The sequence below is a fragment of the Crocodylus porosus genome, unplaced genomic scaffold, assembly GCF_001723895.1.
Source record: "Crocodylus porosus isolate Cpor-Errol unplaced genomic scaffold, CroPor_comp1, whole genome shotgun sequence".
Classification (NCBI taxonomy): Eukaryota; Metazoa; Chordata; order Crocodylia; family Crocodylidae; genus Crocodylus; species Crocodylus porosus.
The window spans coordinates 16,512,170-16,532,809 of NW_017728950.1; the positions used below are offsets into that span (position 1 = coordinate 16,512,170).

The 20,640-nt window shown below is 41.1% G+C and overlaps 1 protein-coding gene across 1 annotated transcript in view; it reads left to right on the forward strand.

Moving 5' to 3' along the window:
• The window catches only part of ZBTB5 (zinc finger and BTB domain containing 5), an 18,522-nt gene extending 423 nt beyond the window's left edge, over window positions 1-18,099 (forward strand). Inside the window, exon 2 of the mRNA XM_019554914.1 lies at window positions 13,165-18,099. Coding sequence (XP_019410459.1) covers window positions 13,169-15,196 — 2,028 coding nt within the window. The 5' untranslated portion in view covers window positions 13,165-13,168 and the 3' untranslated portion in view covers window positions 15,197-18,099. The remainder of the gene's footprint in view (window positions 1-13,164) is intronic.
• The last annotated feature ends 2,541 nt before the right edge of the window (window positions 18,100-20,640 follow it).

Here is a 20,640-nt window from a genome sequence, read left to right on the forward strand (position 1 = left end):
CAATCGGTTGATGCCCAGTTCCTGACTGCCCCCCCTCCAACACACATAATGTGGAGGCTGGTGTGTCCTCACTGGGCTAACGGCCAGAGCCCCGTGCGTCAGATAGCTCTGGCTGCGTCCCCACTACCTAGTAGCTGAGTAGGGCTGAGGTGGGGGGGGCTTGGTGAGAGGATCCCTTGGGTGCTGCTTTGGAAGAAGGCTGTGCAGTGGAGTCACCTGGGCTGGAGCTGCTGCAAGCAGGTGGGGTCCCTATCTGGGGAGCGGGGTGTGTGCAAATGCATTTGTTATCGGGAACCATCCCTGGGAAAAAACTTTTCCAGGTTTCTATTTGGCTTCTCAAGTGGTGTGTCTGGAAGTGACATCAAAAAATAGTTAACAGGGTAGATCTTGTGGCACTAAGGTGAAAGGTCCTGGTAACTTCAGGTTGGTTGGTTGCTTGTGAGGAAGGGGCACTCAGGGTCTAGTCTTTGAATGCTGCTGGGCCAGCGGTGGTCACATGTAGTGGCTGTTGTCAAGAATATAAAACTGTAGTGTGCTCATATTTAAAACCATTGCTAAATAATAGTGTCATTCCCACCCAAGCAGGAAGAGTTTTATTATACTCATCTGAGCCTTTGCGCTCACATTTCAAAGATTTCTGTCTTGCCAGATTGAAGTTTTTGTCAGCTCAGACAAATCTGTCACTTTCAAAGCATCAGTCATGTCATAGCTAGTTCATAATGAAATATCTCAAGACAATATTTGACATGTTGCAGACTGCTGAAATTGAAGGTGGAGTTCCGTCTCTGCTGTAGGACTCCAAGACACTTTTTAAAAAAATATGTGATGCTAAGCAAGTCAAGCGTTAAAAGCATGTAGCAAAATAATGTGAGACATTGCATTCAAAACAATCTACTGCAGGATTGTTACTTCTCTTTGGGAAGCTGTCAAATAGGATTAGTAAAATGTAATGCTGAATATTGAGAGAGAGTTTCAGGTACTACTTAAAATTTTATGGAGTCGGTATAGTCTTTACCTTAGTAATGAACTGTTTGAGCCAGTGCAAAGCAAATCTTGTATTCTGCCTGATACTAGCTAGCCTGTCTCTGTGTGACTCTGAGTACAGTAGAAAACAACTGTTTTCCTCTCTCCCCTCGAATTCTGCTTTTGATTATTTGGGATTTCAGTAAGCATAAAAATAAAGTTGGGTGACTTTTCTAGAAAGGTTACTAGCTAGTATTTATGATGTATATTGAATTGTTCATAATGTGATAGAAGATAATACTTCACAAATGCCGTGCAGTACATTACAGAACAAGCTGTCATTGCACAAACGTTCTGTAGGCAGTCTGCTAATTGTATAAAGTTGGTTTGTTAACTGCATGTGGCATTTATCTCACTGACATAATTAGACTTAGCTTTTCTTATACATTTGTATTAACAAGGACAAGCTCTGCAAAGGTCAGATCATTACCCATGTAAGCTGCCCTATTCCATTTGTCATAAAACTAATATAGAACAAAGCAAAGGACTTAAGTATATATTGCTGGTTTTCTGATTTTTTTTTTTTTTTCCAAGTCGGATTATCTATTAGTGGCCACTTTTTTCCTCCACTGGTAGTTTTAATATATCAGTTAAGTCCCTTTTTCAAAGATTATAACAGAGTTTGTTTCTAACTTTTTCCTATAAATAAAAATAATTTAGACAAAAGTTGATTGCTTGTACTTTTGATGTTTTGAACTTTTTTCCCCTAAAACTGATGCATGAGATCTTCCAAGAGTCAAGAAATGCAGTGTTAGCGTAGTTCAACAAAAATGTCATTCAATCTAAATGTGCTGTAGATTTATATAAACTTTTATAATGTACACACTTCGCTACTAGTGGTGGTTCAAATGACACTCCCATCAGCAGAGATGTTCTTGAAATATTTTTTAATACAAATGGTTTTGGGGTGAACAGAAGCAGACACATGACAAATCTCACTTAAAGTTCAGCATTGATCCACTGGATCAATTTGTGGGTAAAATGATGTGCTTTGGAAGTTAAAATAATGTAAAAAGGCTGTATCATGTATAGTGAAGGTGGCATAATTGTTATCTGATGCTTTGATATGGGCTTTCTTTTGAATTACAAGTGTACTTCATACAGAGTTAAACTAAATAATCACTGGTTGGATAAGACTAGGATTAAGAAACTGCAGGCAAAGGCTGCTTCAAAATCAGCAAGGGATGAGAGAAGAGTCACTAGAGTTGTTGAACTTCCATTAAGTAGGAAATATAGAGGTTGAAGGTATTGTGCTGAGAGGTATCTGTGGCTGGTCTTTTTCCTTGGATGCTGAATTGCAGCTCTTTGGCTCCCCATGGTATGTATGACTGGATTCATGCATAGGGAGTTTTTTGCGTTGGGTTCCTTTCTCCTCTGGGCAGATGGTCAGTGGCAGAGATGCCATCCTAGGCCATGAACAGGTGTTCATTTCTAGCAGTGGCAGTTTCTTAGAAATTTTCACGATAGAAATCTTTCTGGGAGAGGGAGCATACAGGCATTCATTCTACAGTTGCCCCTTCTCCTGTGCTTTCACCAAACTGGGGTGATCCTGGTGTAGGGAAGGCATGGGGAGTAGTGGCTACTCATCTCCTACACTTTACTCCCATCCCAGATGAGTCAGAAGCCCTGCTCCTTCACCCTCGTCTTGTACCAGACAAGAAGAGGAACGTATACATGTTCTTTCTTGCCAGAGATTCTCTTGCAAGGGAGAACTTACCCAAAAGATCTTTCTCCTTCTGGGTGCATTTTCCCCCAGGAAAAACTGAATGAATGCTGGTATGCTACTCTCCTAGTAGAAATTAGGAGCAACTCTCCTGATAGAAACGTAACAACTAGGAGCAACTCTCCTTGTAAATCTGTTTGCTTTTCAGATCGATATGAAAACTGAACATATGTTTATATTAAAGTGTAGCAGTACTGATATTATAGTTAAAAGAAAGTTTCGATGGGCTTGTTATTAGGTTTTAATTTAACAAAAGGGATGTGAAAGTGACAAAACGTAAGAGTTAAAAACTGATAAATCATTGGAAGTTTCCTTGTTTGGTGTAGATCAAACTGATACACTTGACATAATATCTTGGAATGAGAAGACAATAATGAGCATTTAATATTTGTGAATAAGGTATCCTACCATTTATCCCTTTTTGTTAAAGTAGATGTTCCTTGGACAATATTTTTACATAACATTACCTTACATCTGCTAAATAGGACAGTACCACTCAGCAGTAGGTATTTCTTTTTAGTTTCCTTTTTTATGCCAATTTGATTGCTTACTGGTTCTTATGTACTGCAGAAAGCAGGATAGATTTGCACCTTGTAGAATAACTAAATCAGAGATGCATAATTGTAGAATCATAGAAAATTAGGGTTGGAAAGGACCTCAGGAGGTTATCAAGTCTGACCAAAGAGAACCGTTCCCAAATAGATCATCCGAGCCAAGACTTTGTCTACCCAGGTCTTAAAAAAACCCTCTGAGGGTGGAGATTCCTCAACCTCTCTCGGTAGCCTGTTCAAGTGCTTTACTACCCTCCTAGTGAGAGAGTTTTTCCTAATATCTAATCTAAACTTCCCTTGCTGCAACTTGAGACCATTTCCACTTGTTCTGTTATTTGCTACCATTGGGAACAGTTTAGCTCTGTTTTCTTGTTAACTGCCTTTCATGTGGTTGTAGGCTGTGGTTTAAATCCCCCTCAGCCTTCCCTTCCCCTTCTCCGGACTAAGTAAGCCCAGTTCCCTCAGCCTCTCCTCATAAGTCATGTTCTCCAGCTTTCTAACCATTTTTGTTGCCCTCTGCTGGACTCTCTCCAATTTGTCCACATCTTTTCTGGACCTCCCACTACAGAACTGGACACAATACTTCAGATGTGACCTCACCAGTGCCGAATAGAGGGGAAGAATCACTTCTCTCAGTCTGCTGGCAACACTCTTACTAATGCAGCCCAGTATGCTGTTAGCCTTCTTTGCAACAAAGGCATGCTGTTCACTCATGTCCAGCTTATTACTCACTATAACACCCAGGTCCGTTTCTTCAAAGCTGCTGCTTAGCCAGTCAGTCCCCAGTTTGTGTGCAGGATTGTTCCATTCTAAGTGTAGGGCTTTGCACTTGTCCTTATTGAACTTCATAAGATTCCATTTGGCCCAAACCTCCAATTTGTCAAGGTCTCTGTGAATCCTACACCTACTCTCCAGCATATCTACTACTCCACCCAGCTTGGTGTCATCTGCAGACTTGCTGATGGTGCACTCCATCCCATCTTCTAGATCATTGATGAAGATATTGAACAAAACCTGACCCCTAGGTCACTCCACTTGATACTGGCTGCCAGCTAGACGTAGAGTCATTGATTACTACCCTTTGAAGCTGAAGATCCAGCCAATTTTCTCCCTATCCACCTTACAGTCCATTTATCCAACTTGTATTTCCATAGCTTGATTGTGAGCATGTTGTGGGAGACCATATTAAAAATCTTGCTGAATTCACAGTATATTGTGTCCACTGCTCTCCCCACATCCACAGAGCCAGTTAACTCATCATAGAAGGCAAACAGAGTAAGTCAGGCATGACTTGCCCTTGGTGAATCCATGCTGACTGTTCCTAATCACCTGCTTCTTCAATGCTTAAAAATGGATTCATAGAGGACCTGCTCCATGGTTTATAACTGAGATGAGGCTGACTAGCCTGTAGTTCTCTGGATCCTCCTTCCCTTTTTTAAAGATGGGCACTATATTTTAATTTTTCCAATCATCCAAGACTTCTCCCGATTTTCAAGGATAATGGCAGGTGGTTCTGCAGTCATGTCAGCCAATTCCCTCAGGCACCGTAGGGTGAATCAGGTCAAGCCCCATGGCCTTTTATATGTCCAGCTTTTCTAAATAGTCCCTGACCTGTTCTTTCACCACTGTCTGCTGCTCGCCTCCTCCCCAAACTGTGCACTCAGGTGCAGTAGTCTGGAAGGTGACCTTGCCTGTGAAGACTGAGGTAAAAAAAGGCATTGAGTACTTCAGCCGTTTCTGTGTCCTCTGATACTAGGTTGCCTCCCCCATTCAGTAAGGGACCCACACTTTCCTGACCTTCCTCTTGTTGCTGACATACTTCTAGAAACCCTTCGTGTTACCCTTCATGTCCCTTGCCAGGTGCAACTTCAATAGTACTTTGGCCTTCCTGGTTTCATACTTGCATCCCTGAACAATACTCTTAAGGTAATCATATGTCCTGGTTTAGCTGGGATGCTCCCTCGTTCTGTAGGCTTGTCCCAGCCAGTTGGTCAAAAGACGCAGGCTCTAGTCCGGTGGGGATGCAGAATGGCATGGTGCACCAGGCAGTCAGCTGGGCAGACGCCTCTGCTGCTGTGCAGGAGCAAGGATATGCCACATGCAGGTGGGGTGGTGCCTATTCCAGTCAGCCTGCCTTGCTCCCACACAGTAAGAGCAGTGCCTGCCTGGCGCACCATGCCACTCTTACCTTCCTGCCAGACCTTGGTACAACTTTTGAACAACCAGCCAGGACTGGCTTATGGAATTTGGGAGTGTCCCAGCCAAGATTGAGTATATGGTCACCATACTTGTACTGCTCCCCAGTCGTTTGTCCCAAGTTTCCACTTGTAAGCTTCCTTTTTGTGCTTTAGGTCATTGAAGAGTTCCCTGCTAAGTTAAGCTGGTCTTCTGCTGTACTTGCTAGCCTTCCTGCACCCTTAGTAAGTAAAAGCTTTCTTTCTTTCTTTGAAGTAAAAGCTTTTGTTGTAAGCATCAGCTCGCTTCATTAGGGCAATACCAGTTAGCAGTAGGTATTTCTTTTCAACCTCCTTTCTTTATGCCGATATAATTGTATACTGGTTCTTTTAGACTTCAGAAGGTAGGGTAAATTACACCTTGTAGACTACCCTGCATTCTACCTGGCTAGAAACAACTACCATGCTTGTTACTAGTGAAGAGCAGGATTAATCCATCATGAACTACCACCCTGACTGCTCCCATTATAAATAAAAGTAATTAAACAAGGTCATGTCGGCCATATTACTGGAGACCCAGGTCCCCCTCATGCCATAGCCCAAATCATGTCTTCTGGACCATTGGTTCTCAACTGGGGCCTCCATGAGCAGGTTTCAGGGGATCTGCCTGGCCCAGCCTGGTGGGGGAGAAGCCACCTTGGCTCCCCCCGGGGCTGGGGTGAGTCCTGAGGATGGGGTGGGGGCACAGCTTCCATTTTGCAGGTGGGGGTGAGTGAAGCTCTGTGGTGCTGCTGCTGCTGCCCATGTGAGTGGAGGTCTGAGCCTCCTCATTGCTGAGTTTCACCTACTGTACCTGGGGCCATTGGGGGAGGCTGGGGATCTAGGCCAGTCCTCAGGAAGAAAAAGGTTGAGAACCCTTGCTCTGGACTATGCTTTCTTCCAGATTTGACTGTTCTTCATGTGGGGGTTGTTTATTTTCTCTCTAACAAATGTGTAACTGCCTCATTTTTGGATTCAGAATTCAGTAAACTGATAGAAACTGGCACTTTCTTAGCAAAAAATAACAGTTTTAGCAGATTATATACTTTGCCATGATGCACTAAAATATGGGTATTTTACATTTTAGTTTTATGCTGGAGACATGGTCAGTAGCTAGAGCATCACAATAGGATTTGATATATTATCAATAAGCAGTAACATGAGAAAGTCAAGGCCACCAGTATTGGGCTAGACCAGATATAGGTAGTTTTCTTTTTCAAAAGTACTGATAGTAATTAAAGGTAAAAGTTGCAGTAACTTAATGCTTTTATCTTCTGATGAGAAGAATTGAAATGTGTAGCTAGTTAGAATCCTATTAAAATGAGAATGTGTTCTTGTTAACTGAATATAGAATGGCAGCAATATATAATCGCTTTTTGCATCTAATGACACGAGCTCAGGCTCACAAAAGCTAATGCTATAAATCTCTAATTTAGTTGGTCTATAATGTCCAAATCTACCCTGCCTTCTAATCACTTTTATGCCAGCCTTGGCCATTTTGAGGAGACTGTGTTAAAAGTGTGGTTGAAGCAGAAAGCCCCAAAAGCCTGTTTCTGAGTGACCTCAGAGTAAACCTTTGAGGACATGATCTTTGGTAAGAACAGGAAAGCAAGGAGTTATTGGGCACTTTTACACTTGCTCCGGGGTAGGGGGAGCCACTGTAATTTAAAACACCACCACATATCCTGTATCAGCCTCCCACGTTTGAGCAGGCTTTAGTTTGAGCACCCCCACTGCCACTTTGAAGCACAGGAACGGTGCAGGAGGCTGCTGGTGGGGGGGAGGCAAGAGAGAGAGATGGGTAAAATGCATGCCTTCATGGAGTGTATAGTCATATTATAGGCAATATGGCAGTGTCAAAAAACACAAAGACTTCCCATGTTTTTAAGGTTTGGGCATGGGTTATGGGGTTTTTTAGTAACTGCTGTGCTAAAAGTAAGCTCAGTAAGAGTGCATTCTGATATATTTTGTAAAATGTAACTTTATTAGCTTAAGTTCTTTAATGTCATTTTGGCACTTTTTCAGGTAGTAGTTAATCTGCTAAAGATTCCTACAGACTTGGCATCCAGAACATCAAGTATGTTTTAAAAGCGGGTGGATGTGGAGGCAGAAATCCAAGCAGTAAACTCCACCACCAGCTTACTGGGAAGCTAGAGGTGAACAAATAGTAATACTGGTTCCGACTTATGGGTTAAGTTTAACTGTATGCTTAGTTCCGTTTTATAGCTTTCCGCTTAACAGTGGCATATTTGAGATAGTTGAGACTATTTCCCCCATCCCCTTTCATGCAGACACATTGTACTGTACATGTCAGTAACCTAAGTGAAAATGTGTTTGTTTTTTTTTGTTGGTGGTGTTTATTTTCGGGGGATTCTAGGTTCTCTATGTAACTTGTTTTGGAATAAGGCATTGTGATCCCTACAGTTTGATCAGATAGCTGATTTATAGGAGCTTGGAGTGTCTTAATTTTTGCACTGGCTTCATACAGTTTGTAATTGTAGTTTGTTCTTTTTGCCCCACAATTTGGTCCTAATAGGAGTTTTTATGCTGTCAAGACCTAATCCAAAATTACTTTTATCTGCTGTTAAAAGTGTGATCTTAGACACTGATCCTGCAGTGACTTACTAGTGTGGGCATACCATTACATATGAATTTAGTTTCTGCTCCTGCATAACTTGGGGCTGTTATGACTGAAATATACATTTCCCTGGTGTTATTGATATACATTGTTTAGTGAATATATAAATCATGCTTTAGAAAAGTGTAAATATTAACATTCTAGTATAGTAGTTTCAAGAAGTTTTTAAAACTTTTATTATGACTCAAAGCATATAAGTAACTTGAATTAGAGTATGTTATTTTGAATTTTACAAGAAACAACGATAAAGTATTTTCTCTCTCTTTGGCCTCCTCACTACAAAATCCTCTTCCCCTTCCCCCCACCACCCCGCCCCAAAAACCCCAAGCCCTGCCACTTGTAGTTGTTATGGTTGCAAAGAATGGATTTTTATATTGAAAGCTTAACATCTCTGAAACTGATAGCTTATCTTGATTGATTTTTTTTTTGAAAAAAAAATTTTTTAACTGGATAAAAAATCTTACCACTTGCCTCTGGTGGGTAGGCATATTAATCTTTCAAACCCTTGCTAAACATATCCTATAGAAAAGTTCTGATTTAATATTGTGAATATTATAATCAAAATAAGTGGAAAGGGAAATTTTGATCAACTTACTAGATGGCTTGAGAGTTTCAAGAGCAAATTAACTGGATAATTTTCTTTAGGAAAGAACTGGGTTTATAATGAGTATCCTTTGAAGATTATAACTGACTGTAAAAGTGAGTGTTAGAATTAATATATCTATGACTAAAAGAACTGCACTAAGGGATAAGTGACATGCACAAAAAAATGCAAATTATTTGGCTGACATAATTTCACTGTATAATTGCACAGATTGCTACATTAAATCATTCCCATTTCTTATGCTTGTCAACAAACCATTGAACTATGTTTGTATTATGATCAGTTTGCTGAACAGCGCCCAAAAAGGTGAAATCATTGAGAAAGTGAATGCACAAAAATTAGATGATGCTAAATTGAGCATTTGTATACCAGCATTGACTTGGCCACCTTGGAGATATAAAGTAGTTAAATGTGGAGTAATATATTGGATACAATATGTAGGGGAGGGATGGAGGTGGTATGTGGGTGTCCCGAACAAACCTGGTGAATTTCTAATCATTTCATGTGTTGAGATTTCAAACTTATCTAAGATAGCTTTGCATCATATGAGGACTCACTTGCCTGTTTTGCTGAGCACCCCTTGCTGTTCAGGGATCATGTTGAAGTGGCATCACCATCTTGTTACTGCTGACATGCATCTAGGATTGGTTCATTTGAAGCTGCATGATCCTGGATTCAGATACCTCAGCATTATGTCCATGAGCAGGTTTCACCTCAGCATATGTTGTTACATCAGCCCTACCTTTTGCAATTGTCTGCAGCAATATAGAGGTTCTGGATTGCCTTTCCATTTGGAAAGAGGTGATGGTGTGGGCCTGCTTCAAGAGCCACTACAAGAAGCAGATAAATGATCACCTACCCTAGTAAATGGCCAAGAGCAGTGGTGATCAACCTTCAGCCCGTGGGCCAGATCTGGCCTGTGAGGCTGCCCGCTGATTCAGAAATTTGGTGTCAGGGCAGCAGTGGCAAGTAACAGTGCAAACAGTTCCTTCCCACCCACCCACTGGATTTCCAAGCCCTGTGTACTAAATGACATGGTCCCATGCATGGGGCGGGACTGTGGGTATGATTTGGTGTGGGGCTGGAGCTGGGCTCATGGACTGGGGCCAGCCTAGTGTGCCAGATCAGACCCATGGGTCTGACTGGTTGGGCACATCGGCCAAGAGGGATTGTTCCTAGGATGCTGCAGTAAGGACAAGCAGTTCAGACAGGCATATAAGAAAGCAAAGAACAAAAAAGAGATTTCTTGTGTTCTAGCTACCTGATCTTACAATAAGGAGCCAGTACTTTTTCTGGGAAGTAATACCAAACCTCAGTTTGTGGCACACAACAGTGAAGGTGCTGATGAGGCCACCAACTAGGGCAGGGGGTGGGTGAAATACAATTTACGGGCCGGATCTGGCTTACTAGCAGATTTAGCCTGCCTGCCCTATGGGTGGAATGCCACAAAGTCATTGGATCTGGTTGATAGCTTCAGGTGGTTGGCAGCTCTGGCTGCTACATGGTTTCAGGCAAGCAGGTGGGACTGCTTCTGCCCAGCAGCACCAGGCATCAATTGCAGGTGCGGGTGGTGGCATCAGCTCTGGACACCACACATGGGTTTAGGAGCCTGGATGCAGAACCTGTTGCCCTCCTGGCTCAGTGGAAGCTCCCACCCAGAGCACTGGCCCAGAACCTGACCCTTAAACTAGAGCCAGAGGGAGATCTTTTGTTAGACCAGAGAATTAGTCTGTGCAAGACCAGAAATAGGAACTAACGGAAACAAAGAGGTATGGTTTTTGGGAGGGTACTTCAGCTAGTAAATTTTGTGGAAAGCTTTATAAAAATGCACTTTTCTATAAACAAACAACAAAGCCTTTTCTAAGAAATCTTTGACAAAGTGTTTCCAAATTGTCTACAAGTGGATGCACAAATTAATGAGACCCTGCCAGAAAACATAATAAAATATCATTACAGTATTACCAGCCAATTGCTACAAGGTATCTTGGTTCCCATTGCCATTATAATTATTGGTTTGGAAAAAACCTCTCAATGTTTTGTGTCCTGAAACTGCACCTTTGTCTCTTCTCTGAGAGTCTCTTTTTCTGTTGCACCCTGTGTAAACTACAGAGAACAGTTATAGAGACATGTATTGCTTGTTCAGTAGCTTCTGCCCTTATTAATAGATGTCTGTACTCTTGCTTTGTCTTCCAAGAACATTCTTTATTGTTACTGAGTAGTTACTTAGGGCATAACTGAGCAAGTCCTTTATCCTATCTATGTGTTCTGTAAAAGGCTTTAGAAGCCAAGGATGCAGAGCATATTTTGAGTCTCCCAGAATGACAGGACAGCTTTCAGGCTACTATTCTCCGTGATCATCCTGAGAGCCAAAGTTCCTTTTTTCAGTAAAGAAAAGGTAAAGAGTTTCTAAAGATCACAGTACCATGGACCTTTCCACACTCCCCATGCATTAACGGTGATCTGCGGTGCCTGGAGGTGCCACAGGAAACGAATGGCAACACTTTTTCCCTGAAGCTTTGTGTGGAAAGCAAAGGCTACTATTGATGGTTCCTCCAGTTTGTGAAGTCTGAGTTGCAGAACCACGATTAACCTTCTGTGTATTGCAAAGCCTTATGAAGTGTGCCTTTAACATCTTTTCCACAGCTGCGTGCACCTCTCTAATAGTCATCCCAAGCAGTTGATCTGCCACTGTCAAATTGATTACCTGCTGACACATAGCAATGGGAAGTTGCAGGCTTATGGGTGATCACAGTCATATGATTCCCTGTGCTCAGGGGACTTTCATTGGTGTGTTGCTGCTGCTACATCTATGTTGTAAGGTCTGTACAGATGCCTAAGAAGGTAGCTTTTATTGTCCTGAAAAGCCCACACGTTGATTTAACAAATTCTGTACTTAATGCAAAATTACTGTCTTCCTGATGCTCATTTCAATGTCCGCTGTAGTATGACAGTATCTTGTTGTTAACACAGTTCTCTCCACAACACCTCTAGTGAACTAAGGACCAATATTATCAAGTGTCCATTAGTTCTGAATGGCTGACTTGTGATCCTAACTTTTTCAAAGATATTTGTATTTGTACAGCAGTCTAGGTTCAAAGCACAATTCCCATTTACTTAAGCTGTAGTTGTGAATGCACAGCATTTTTTTCAAATCTGACCACAGGAATCTTAGATTGGGCCCTCATAAAATGAGGAGCATACAATCAGTGATTGTGTTGTGAACATCTGGATTTACGCAAAATATCTAGCATCACAAAGGAATTCTGTGGCAGAGACGGGTAGAATTCGGGGTGGCATTTCACATCCTGAACCCTAAGATAATTGTTTCTCTTCCTGTAGTTTGCGTTTGTAGTTTTGCAGTGTGAAGTAGTGCTCTTGAAGAAAGTAGCCTTGTTTACTACACAGCTCTTTACTCTCAGAGCACTGTTCATTCTGCACACTGAAAGAGCTGGTGGTCCTCTGATTAAAAGATATTATATGCCCATTTTAATTGAAAACTGTACAAAACTATACAACGCACAAGGAGGCAGAATTAAGTTATAGGCAGCCTACCTTCTGGCATTTCCTAAACTTCTGCATTCTTGACTTTTTTCCGTCTTTATGTTCATTACTTTGGCAATAAGTAATTTCCTATCTTTCAAAATTATTCTCCTCCCTCACCCCCAATTTACATCACACAGAGTTATTACCAGTAGTAGGTTTTGGACATCCAGATTCACAGTACAGTCCTTGACTCCTTGAGCTATGGAGAAACTGGAAACACTAGTATGCAGTTATCCCTGCTGAAAGGGATAACTGCATATTGGTTTCAATCCCAGGTTTTGTATGGAAATATTACTAGTTAGTCCTTCCTGTGGCTAGTATCCACCTCTGTTCCTGTCTCCCCTACATGCTTACCTTTCCCTCTTCTTCCACCTCCTTGCTTTTTGCAGTCCCCTCTCCTCATTATTGTAGCTTACCTCTTCCTTCATACTTCCTTACTGCGGGGCAAAGGGCCTTTGAAAACAGATGAGAGAGATTGCCTTTTTTCTTGCTTAGCCCTAGGATTAGTTGACTATAGGGGGAGAAGTTTTAGGGATAACCATTCTCAATCAAAATGAACAGTTAGTTTGTCAAAGTTTATTTTCATAATTGGCAGGCAACCTTAATGATGAGCATCTCTACCAAATTAGTCTATAACATATTTAATTCTGGGCTGGGAACTTTTAGATCCTGTGGCAAATAAAATCAATCCAGCCAAGTCAAGTTTTCTGCATTATACTGGCAGAGGTGTGATATCAGCGTAGTACTGATTAATTAAATCAGTTGCTGTTATTAGTTTATCTTTGAGCCACCTTCCTTCAGATATTAACCAGTGACTCACTACAATCTCAATACATCTTCAACTTTTTGTCTTTTTTTCTGTTTTGTAGAATCATGGATTTCCCAGGACACTTTGAACAGATCTTTCAGCAGTTAAACTACCAGCGTCTTCATGGCCAACTTTGTGACTGTGTGATTGTGGTGGGGAACAGGCATTTCAAAGCCCATCGCTCAGTTTTGGCAGCATGCAGCACTCATTTCCGAGCTCTCTTTACTGTAGCAGAAGGAGATCAGACCATGAACATGATCCAGCTGGACAGCGAGGTGGTGACAGCAGAAGCTTTTGCTGCTCTGATTGACATGATGTATACTTCCACACTCATGCTTGGGGAGAGCAATGTTATGGATGTCTTGCTAGCAGCCTCCCACTTGCATTTGAACTCTGTTGTGAAAGCCTGTAAACACTATCTTACTACAAGGACACTACCAATGTCTCCGCCTAGTGAGAGAGTTCAAGAGCAGAATGCTCGCATGCAACGATCCTTTATGCTCCAACAACTTGGGCTGAGTATAGTGAGCTCTGCATTGAATTCTACTCAGAACACAGAAGAACAGCAAAATACTATGAGCTCATCAATCAGAAGTAACATAGAGCAGCGCACTACTTTTCCGATGCGGCGTCTCCACAAGCGGAAACAGTCTTCTGAAGACCGAGCCAGACAACGAATCAGGCCTACCTTAGATGAATCCATTTCAGATGTAACTCCAGAGAGTGGGCAGTCAGTAGTTCATTCACGAGAAGAATTCTTTTCACCAGATTCACTAAAGATTGTGGACAATTCTAAAGCTGATGCTGTTACTGATAACCAAGAAGATAATGCAATCATATTTGATCAGTCTTTCAGTGCCCAAGAAGATGCTCAAGTGCCCAGTCAATCTGACAACAGTGGAGGGAACATTTCACAAACATCCATGGCGTCTCAGGCAACACAAGTAGAAACCAGCTATGACCAAGAGGCTACTTCTGAGAAAAATAGTTTTCAGTGTGAAAATCCAGATGTTAGTCTAAATGAGAAAGAACACATGAGGGTAGTAGTGAAATCTGAGCCCTTGAGTTCTCCAGAGCCTCAAGATGAAGTGAGTGATGTCACTTCTCAAGCAGAAGGCAGCGAGTCTGTTGAAGTGGAAGGAGGAGTGGTGACTGCAGAAAAGATAGAATTGAGTCCTGAAAGTAGTGACCGTAGCTTTTCTGATCCACAGTCTAGTACTGATAGGGTGGGAGACATCCATATTATGGAGGTGTCAAATAATCTAGAACACAAGTCCACTTTCAGCATCTCAAATTTTCTGAATAAGAGCAGAGGGGGCAATTTTGTTGCTAATCAGAACAATGATGATAACATTCCAAATACCACTAGTGACTGCAGAATGGAGGGAGATGCCTCTTATTTAATGAGCCCAGAGTCTGGGCCCAGTAACAGTCATTCCTCTGCTACTGTCTCTCATATAGAGAATCCATTCAGTGAACCTGCAGATTCCCATTTTGTTAGGCCTATGCAAGATGTAATGGGTCTTCCATGTGTACAGACTTCCGGTTACCGAGCTGCTGAACAGTTTGGGATGGATTTCCCAAGGTCTGGTTTGGGGCTACACTCTTTATCAAGGGCAGTGATAGGCTCTGCCAGAGGTGGAGCTAGTAGTTTTCCTGGGTATCGTCGCATAGCCCCCAAAATGCCTATTGTGACTTCTGTCAGGAGTTCCCAGATGCAAGATAGTGCATCAAATTCCCAGTTGATAATGAATGGGACCACTTCCTCTTTTGAAAATGGGCATCCTTCACAGCCTGGTCCACCCCAGTTGACCCGGGCATCTGCTGATGTTCTTTCAAAATGCAAGAAGGCCTTATCTGAGCACAATGTCTTGGTTGTGGAAGGTGCTCGCAAATATGCCTGTAAAATCTGCTGCAAGACTTTCTTGACCTTAACAGACTGCAAGAAGCACATCCGTGTGCACACGGGGGAGAAGCCTTATGCCTGTTTAAAATGTGGCAAGCGGTTTAGCCAGTCCAGCCACTTGTACAAACATTCCAAAACCACATGTCTGCGGTGGCAGAGCAGCAACCTACCCAGCACTTTGCTTTAGCCCTTCCCCATCACCCCTTCAAACTCACCAGGACGGACTGTAGGAACCAGAACCGAAACGCTTCTGGCATACTAACGTTATTTTGTTCTAGGCTTCAGGTTAGGAAGCTGTCCTTGAAGACTAGTGAATACTTAAGTGTGATTGTGCCACACACACAAAAGTCTTGGCTCTGTAAAATGGGGGTAATACCTTAACCTACCTCACAGGGGTGTTGTGAGGCTTAAACAACAGTTTGTGAAGCGCTTTGAGATCCTCAGAAGGAGACACTGTAACAATATTCAACATTATTATTATTATGTAAATGCAGGCCTTGGGCTTATAGGGATACAATCCCTAAAATTGAGTAGTTCCTTTGTGGGGGGTGGGAGTGGGGAAGAAGGGGTGAGCTTGAACGTAGTTAGCTCCTGAGGATGTTAAAGTAGCACGTTTCGAGAATGAGAAACTGAAGTGCACATTTTTTTTAGGATTTTTTTAAAAATTGTAACAGCATTTAATTAAATTACCTAGAAAAGAAATTGATATCATGAATATGAACCGTAATGCAAAAAGCTCTTTAGTGCAGATTACATATCTTCAGAAGAAAAAATGACTTTGGATGCACCCATCTGCCATAAAATGCTTTAAAATATGTTAATTATGAAAATAGTTTTAGGGGTTCTGAATGTATTTTTGGCTGTTTTGCAGTAACGGACACTGTGTAATGAAGGTGCTTACACTGAGTCCAAGATGAGTAACTTTTGGACTGTTAGATGTATATATACTTTGAATACAGCAAAATCTTCTAGGTGTTTCACCAAGTTTTTTCTGTAAAAACTTGTATTGTGTGATAAGTGAAGTACTGTTTCTGTATGTGCTATTCTTAGCGGTATTTTAACCAACTTGTATTTCATATGTTAAGATTCCATATACATAGAAGTCTGAAAAGAGTTTGTCTTTGTCTGCTTTGTTATTTTAAATGGGAGATATGATTTTGTGGTGGCTTCTTTTACTGTGTACCCTTTCCAGATTCTGACAGTCATTCTGATCCAAATTTATTGTATAAACAGACTATCCTTTTCTGTTGCACTTATCTTCAGGCTTTAATTTCCCTCTCCATATACTTAGTGTTCTTCCAACAGTGAAGCATTCCTGAGATCACAGTAGTCAGGAATGAGCTCATTTTGCCATATTCTTACGCATCTCTGTGTAAAATGTAGCAGTCAATTCTAATTCTCCAGTTTAGAGAAATATCATAAATATACTTTACCGAGTAAGTAAAAATCCAGGTCAAATTTAACTGAAAAAAACAGTATTGTAAACTTTGTAAAATGGAGGTCAGTAATCTTTATGCTTCAAGTGAATCGCATAGATCTTGTTTTAATTTCCTCCTTTTTGATACCATGGTAACTAATACTATTTGAAGATGTTTATGATGCACGTGAACTTAACTACTTAGTTTCAACATTGGTTTTAAAAAAAACCTTTCTAAAAACCTTTTTGGAACACTTGTACTGATGGATCAGTGTTTCAGCATCTCTGTCAAACTCAGAAGAAAATGGATCATTAACGTCTTTAGCTAACTCACAGAAACTGTTGAGGTTTTTTAATATTAAAAATCATTTTGCAGACTTTCCAACCTTCTACTTTCTGTGGTGTTAGTAGTATCTGATTTATTTTCTTCTGCTATTTATTAGGGGTGTTGGCCTTAAATTTAGGTGACCTGAAAATAAAATTCTTATTCCATAGTTCAGCCTTGATGAGTGATCAAGATAGCAGGAGTGTGGGAACTTAGATTGTGATTGTCAGATAAAAAGAAACATGGAATCCTACATGTGGTCTCTGTGAAACAGTAGATGGTTAATAAGGAAATACAACTTACTTTCTTTTCCCACTAAGCTTGTAATGAAGAAAAAATCCTGCCTCTTTTTCTCTTAACACTTGATTTCTCACTTGAGCATCCAAAGTTAATGGGAGAATGGACCTATTGCAAATGACACACAATAATTTTAAAAAAATGTGGAAGCTCAATGAGAGTTATTTTGATGGTCATATTTCTGACTGTTGGCTTTCAAGGCCCTAAAGAAATAGGCCACATTTATAAATAACAGTAGAAAATACTGTGTTTTGTTTGGAAATCATATTGATTTTAAACAGCTAACAACATTGAATATTATTAAGCATTCTTACTGGAACACCAATATAGTTCTGCGTACCCTCCCCCAAGTTGCCATCTGGGGCTGCTGCCCCTGTTGCCCCACCATAGTTATGCTACTGAGGATGAGTTGCCTTATTAGTAAAGTTTTGCCTATTTTTTTCATCTTCCTTTCCTGTTCAGGATTCTGTTCAAAAGCTAAATTCTTTTTCTGTTCTTAGCTGTTTCTTGTATCAAGTATATGCATCTGAAACTAGCATTCAGAGGAAAAAAAAGGTTGAGATGGGGCAGGAAGATGGAATTGCAATTAAAAAGAAGAATATCATCATGGACATATTTAACTCTACTTTGGCATGAGCTTTTAAAATAAAAACTTCATGGCTTTGGAAAAGGCTAGAGTAATGGAGGAATATTCCCTAAACCAAATAAAATATAATAAACTTAAAGTTTGGGTATCTTTTGGATGCAATAAACTTTATTTTCATAATTCATTACGTTCTGGTATTTATAGGGGAACATGCTACACATTCATCAGACTGCTGTTGCTTTCTTGGCCTTTTATGAAGTAATATCAATGCTATTTCTATCTAGTTGACCAATGTCATGCAATGATTAACCTCTAATTTCCAAGCCTGATAATTATCATAAAAATGTCTCATCCCACTTCTGTTCAAGACTTACTAGCTGAGCCTGATGGTTAGATCTCATGTGAAGATGTCAATATGTTTAGTGTTATGAAAAATGTCTGAAAAATAAATACTACATTTTTGTGCTGGTGTGTCTGATTCGATTTACTTGTTGATTTAATTCTGATTTTTATGTTAGAGTCTACCAGCCAGTGTATTGGGATCTGCATTAGCTGCCTCTGTTCTTGGAGTGGAGTTGAAGGTGTTAAGCATGACCTAAAACATCCCAAATAATGTGACTGGCCCACCTGAAATTGTCTCTTTCTGTGCTGTACTACACCCATAACAGGTGCCTGAGCTTAGCTCTTCCTCATAACAAAGTAGGGTGGCTTTAGAGTGTTTTCTCTCAGGGCAGCAGGTTTCTAAAAGTTCCTTCCCTCCTTGGCCCAATATATTAAAAGTGGGGTAACCTGGGTATGCTGCAAAAGAGAAGTTCTAAAATATTTTTGGAGAAGACTAAGGGTGCCTTAAAAATGAAAGGGCATAAAATTGTAGATGGGCTGTATTACCCTTATTTTAATACCGCTGTGATTGAATAGCATGGTTAGTGGTACATTAGTAGTACATCAGGCCTTTTTAGTTGCTTCTAGATACAAAGCAAAGTACCATAGTAGTACCTACCTACTTTATAATTTTAATTATCTTGCTTTTCTTGGAAGGCCGTCCCCTAATAGCCAACTCCCTTGTTTAAGGAAGTATGCTGGATCAGAAAAGAAACAAGGTTGAAGTATTGGACTAAGAATTGGTCATAGAAGAAAATGACTTTGAACCAGTTTAAAATGTCACTGGGCAGAAGTTGTACGAACTTTCTACAGATGCAAAGTTCAGATTCTGCAGGGAAGTTCACTTCATTAAGCACTTGAGCTTCCTTATGTCAATTTTAATTGTTTACAAAACTAGCTATCTTCAGAAGATTGCTGCTGAAAATTGGGAAATATTTACAAGTTAGAACATGTTTGTTTTTGTTCCCTGCCAGTTGGCATTTAACATACACACCACTGTATGTTGCCTTGGTTTAACTGCCTGTTCTTTGTCTAAAGCAGGGGTCAGCAAGGTTTTCTGGTGAGGCAGAGGAGAAACTGGAGGGGTCCATCAAGACCCAACTGTATCGCTGCTGCTTCATGCTGTGAATCCCTGCCCCCAGCTGCAGCATAGTACAGGTAGAGCTACCCTCTGCTGGAGCCCCTGATGGCTGACTGTGGGGTAGCATGGGACGAACACCCCTGTGACTGAAAACATGGGTCCGTGGGCCAGATCCAAAGGCTCTGTGAGCTGTGTAGGCTTCCAACACCCGGTTTAAAGTAAAATCGGGAAAGTTTTACTGAGATTTCTCTAGTTACTAGAGTCTAGTGGCATTACTAACTCCTGATGCCAGCTTGGCTTAAAGGCAACTAGAGAAAACCTCTGGTGCCTTCTATCTATGAAGTCCCAGCCAACATGGTAAGTGTAAGCAATGAGCATTCAAATACCTATATATCTTTTAGTGTACTTTAAGAGTGGTGCAGCCACAAAGGTCCAGAAATGATAGAATAGTAGAAAATGAGGGTTGGAAGGGGCCTTGAGGTTATCTAGTCCAACCCTCTGCCCAAAGCAGGACCCTCCCCAACTAGATCATCCCAGCCAAGGCTCTGTTTACTGGAGTTGTAAACATTTGTTAGGATGGAGAGTCCACCACTTCTGAGTAACCTATTCCAATGCTTTACTACCTTTCTTGTGAGAGATTTTCCTAGTATCCAACCTAAACTTCCCTTGCTGCAACTTGAAACTGTTGCTCCTTGTTCTGTCATCTGCCACCACTGATAAGTCTAGCTCCATCCTCTTTGAAACTACACTTCAGGTAGTTGAAGGCTGCTATTAAATCTCCTCTGTTTTCTCTTTTCCAGACTAAATAAGATCAGTTTCCTCAGCCTCTCCTCATAAGTCATGTGCCCCAGTCCCCTTACCATTTTTGTTACCCTCTGCTGGACTCTCTCCAACTTGTCCACATCCCTTTTGTAGTTGGGGGCTCAAAACTGAACACAGTACTCCAGAAGTGGTCTTACAGGTGCCAAATAGAGGGGAGGAATCACTTCCTCAATCTGCTGGCAATGCTTCTGCTAAGTATTAATGTAGCCCGGTATGCCACTAGCCTTCTTTGCAATAAAAGCATCTTGTTGGCTCATATTCAGCTTCTTGTCCACTGTAATCCCATGGTCCTTTTTTGCAGAAAATGGTATTGAACAGGAGTCCCGGTCCTGAAAGATCTTGGATTGTCAAAGAATGGCTTGCATTTGAGTGCTTGTCTAATTTAATTCCAGCTACATAGTTGGTCCAATAAAAAATATCACCCTAAGAAATCTTTGCTTCTTGCATAGCTAGCTTTTAAGTATTTGCCTGCTATGGATGTGATACTACTACTTACTGGTCAACTACCCCCTGATGGCCATCTATCTATCATCTCACAAAACACTGGGATTAACCAACTGTTGGTTGATTTTTGATTTTTTATTTTTTTTCAGTCAGGAGCTGAAATGAGCACAGTATAAATATAAGTTTTGCTTAGGCCAATGGAACTAAGAGCTTTACTTATTGCTAAACAACCCTGATTTCTGTTGTGCATACCTGGCTGTGTGGCAAGATTACTGTGC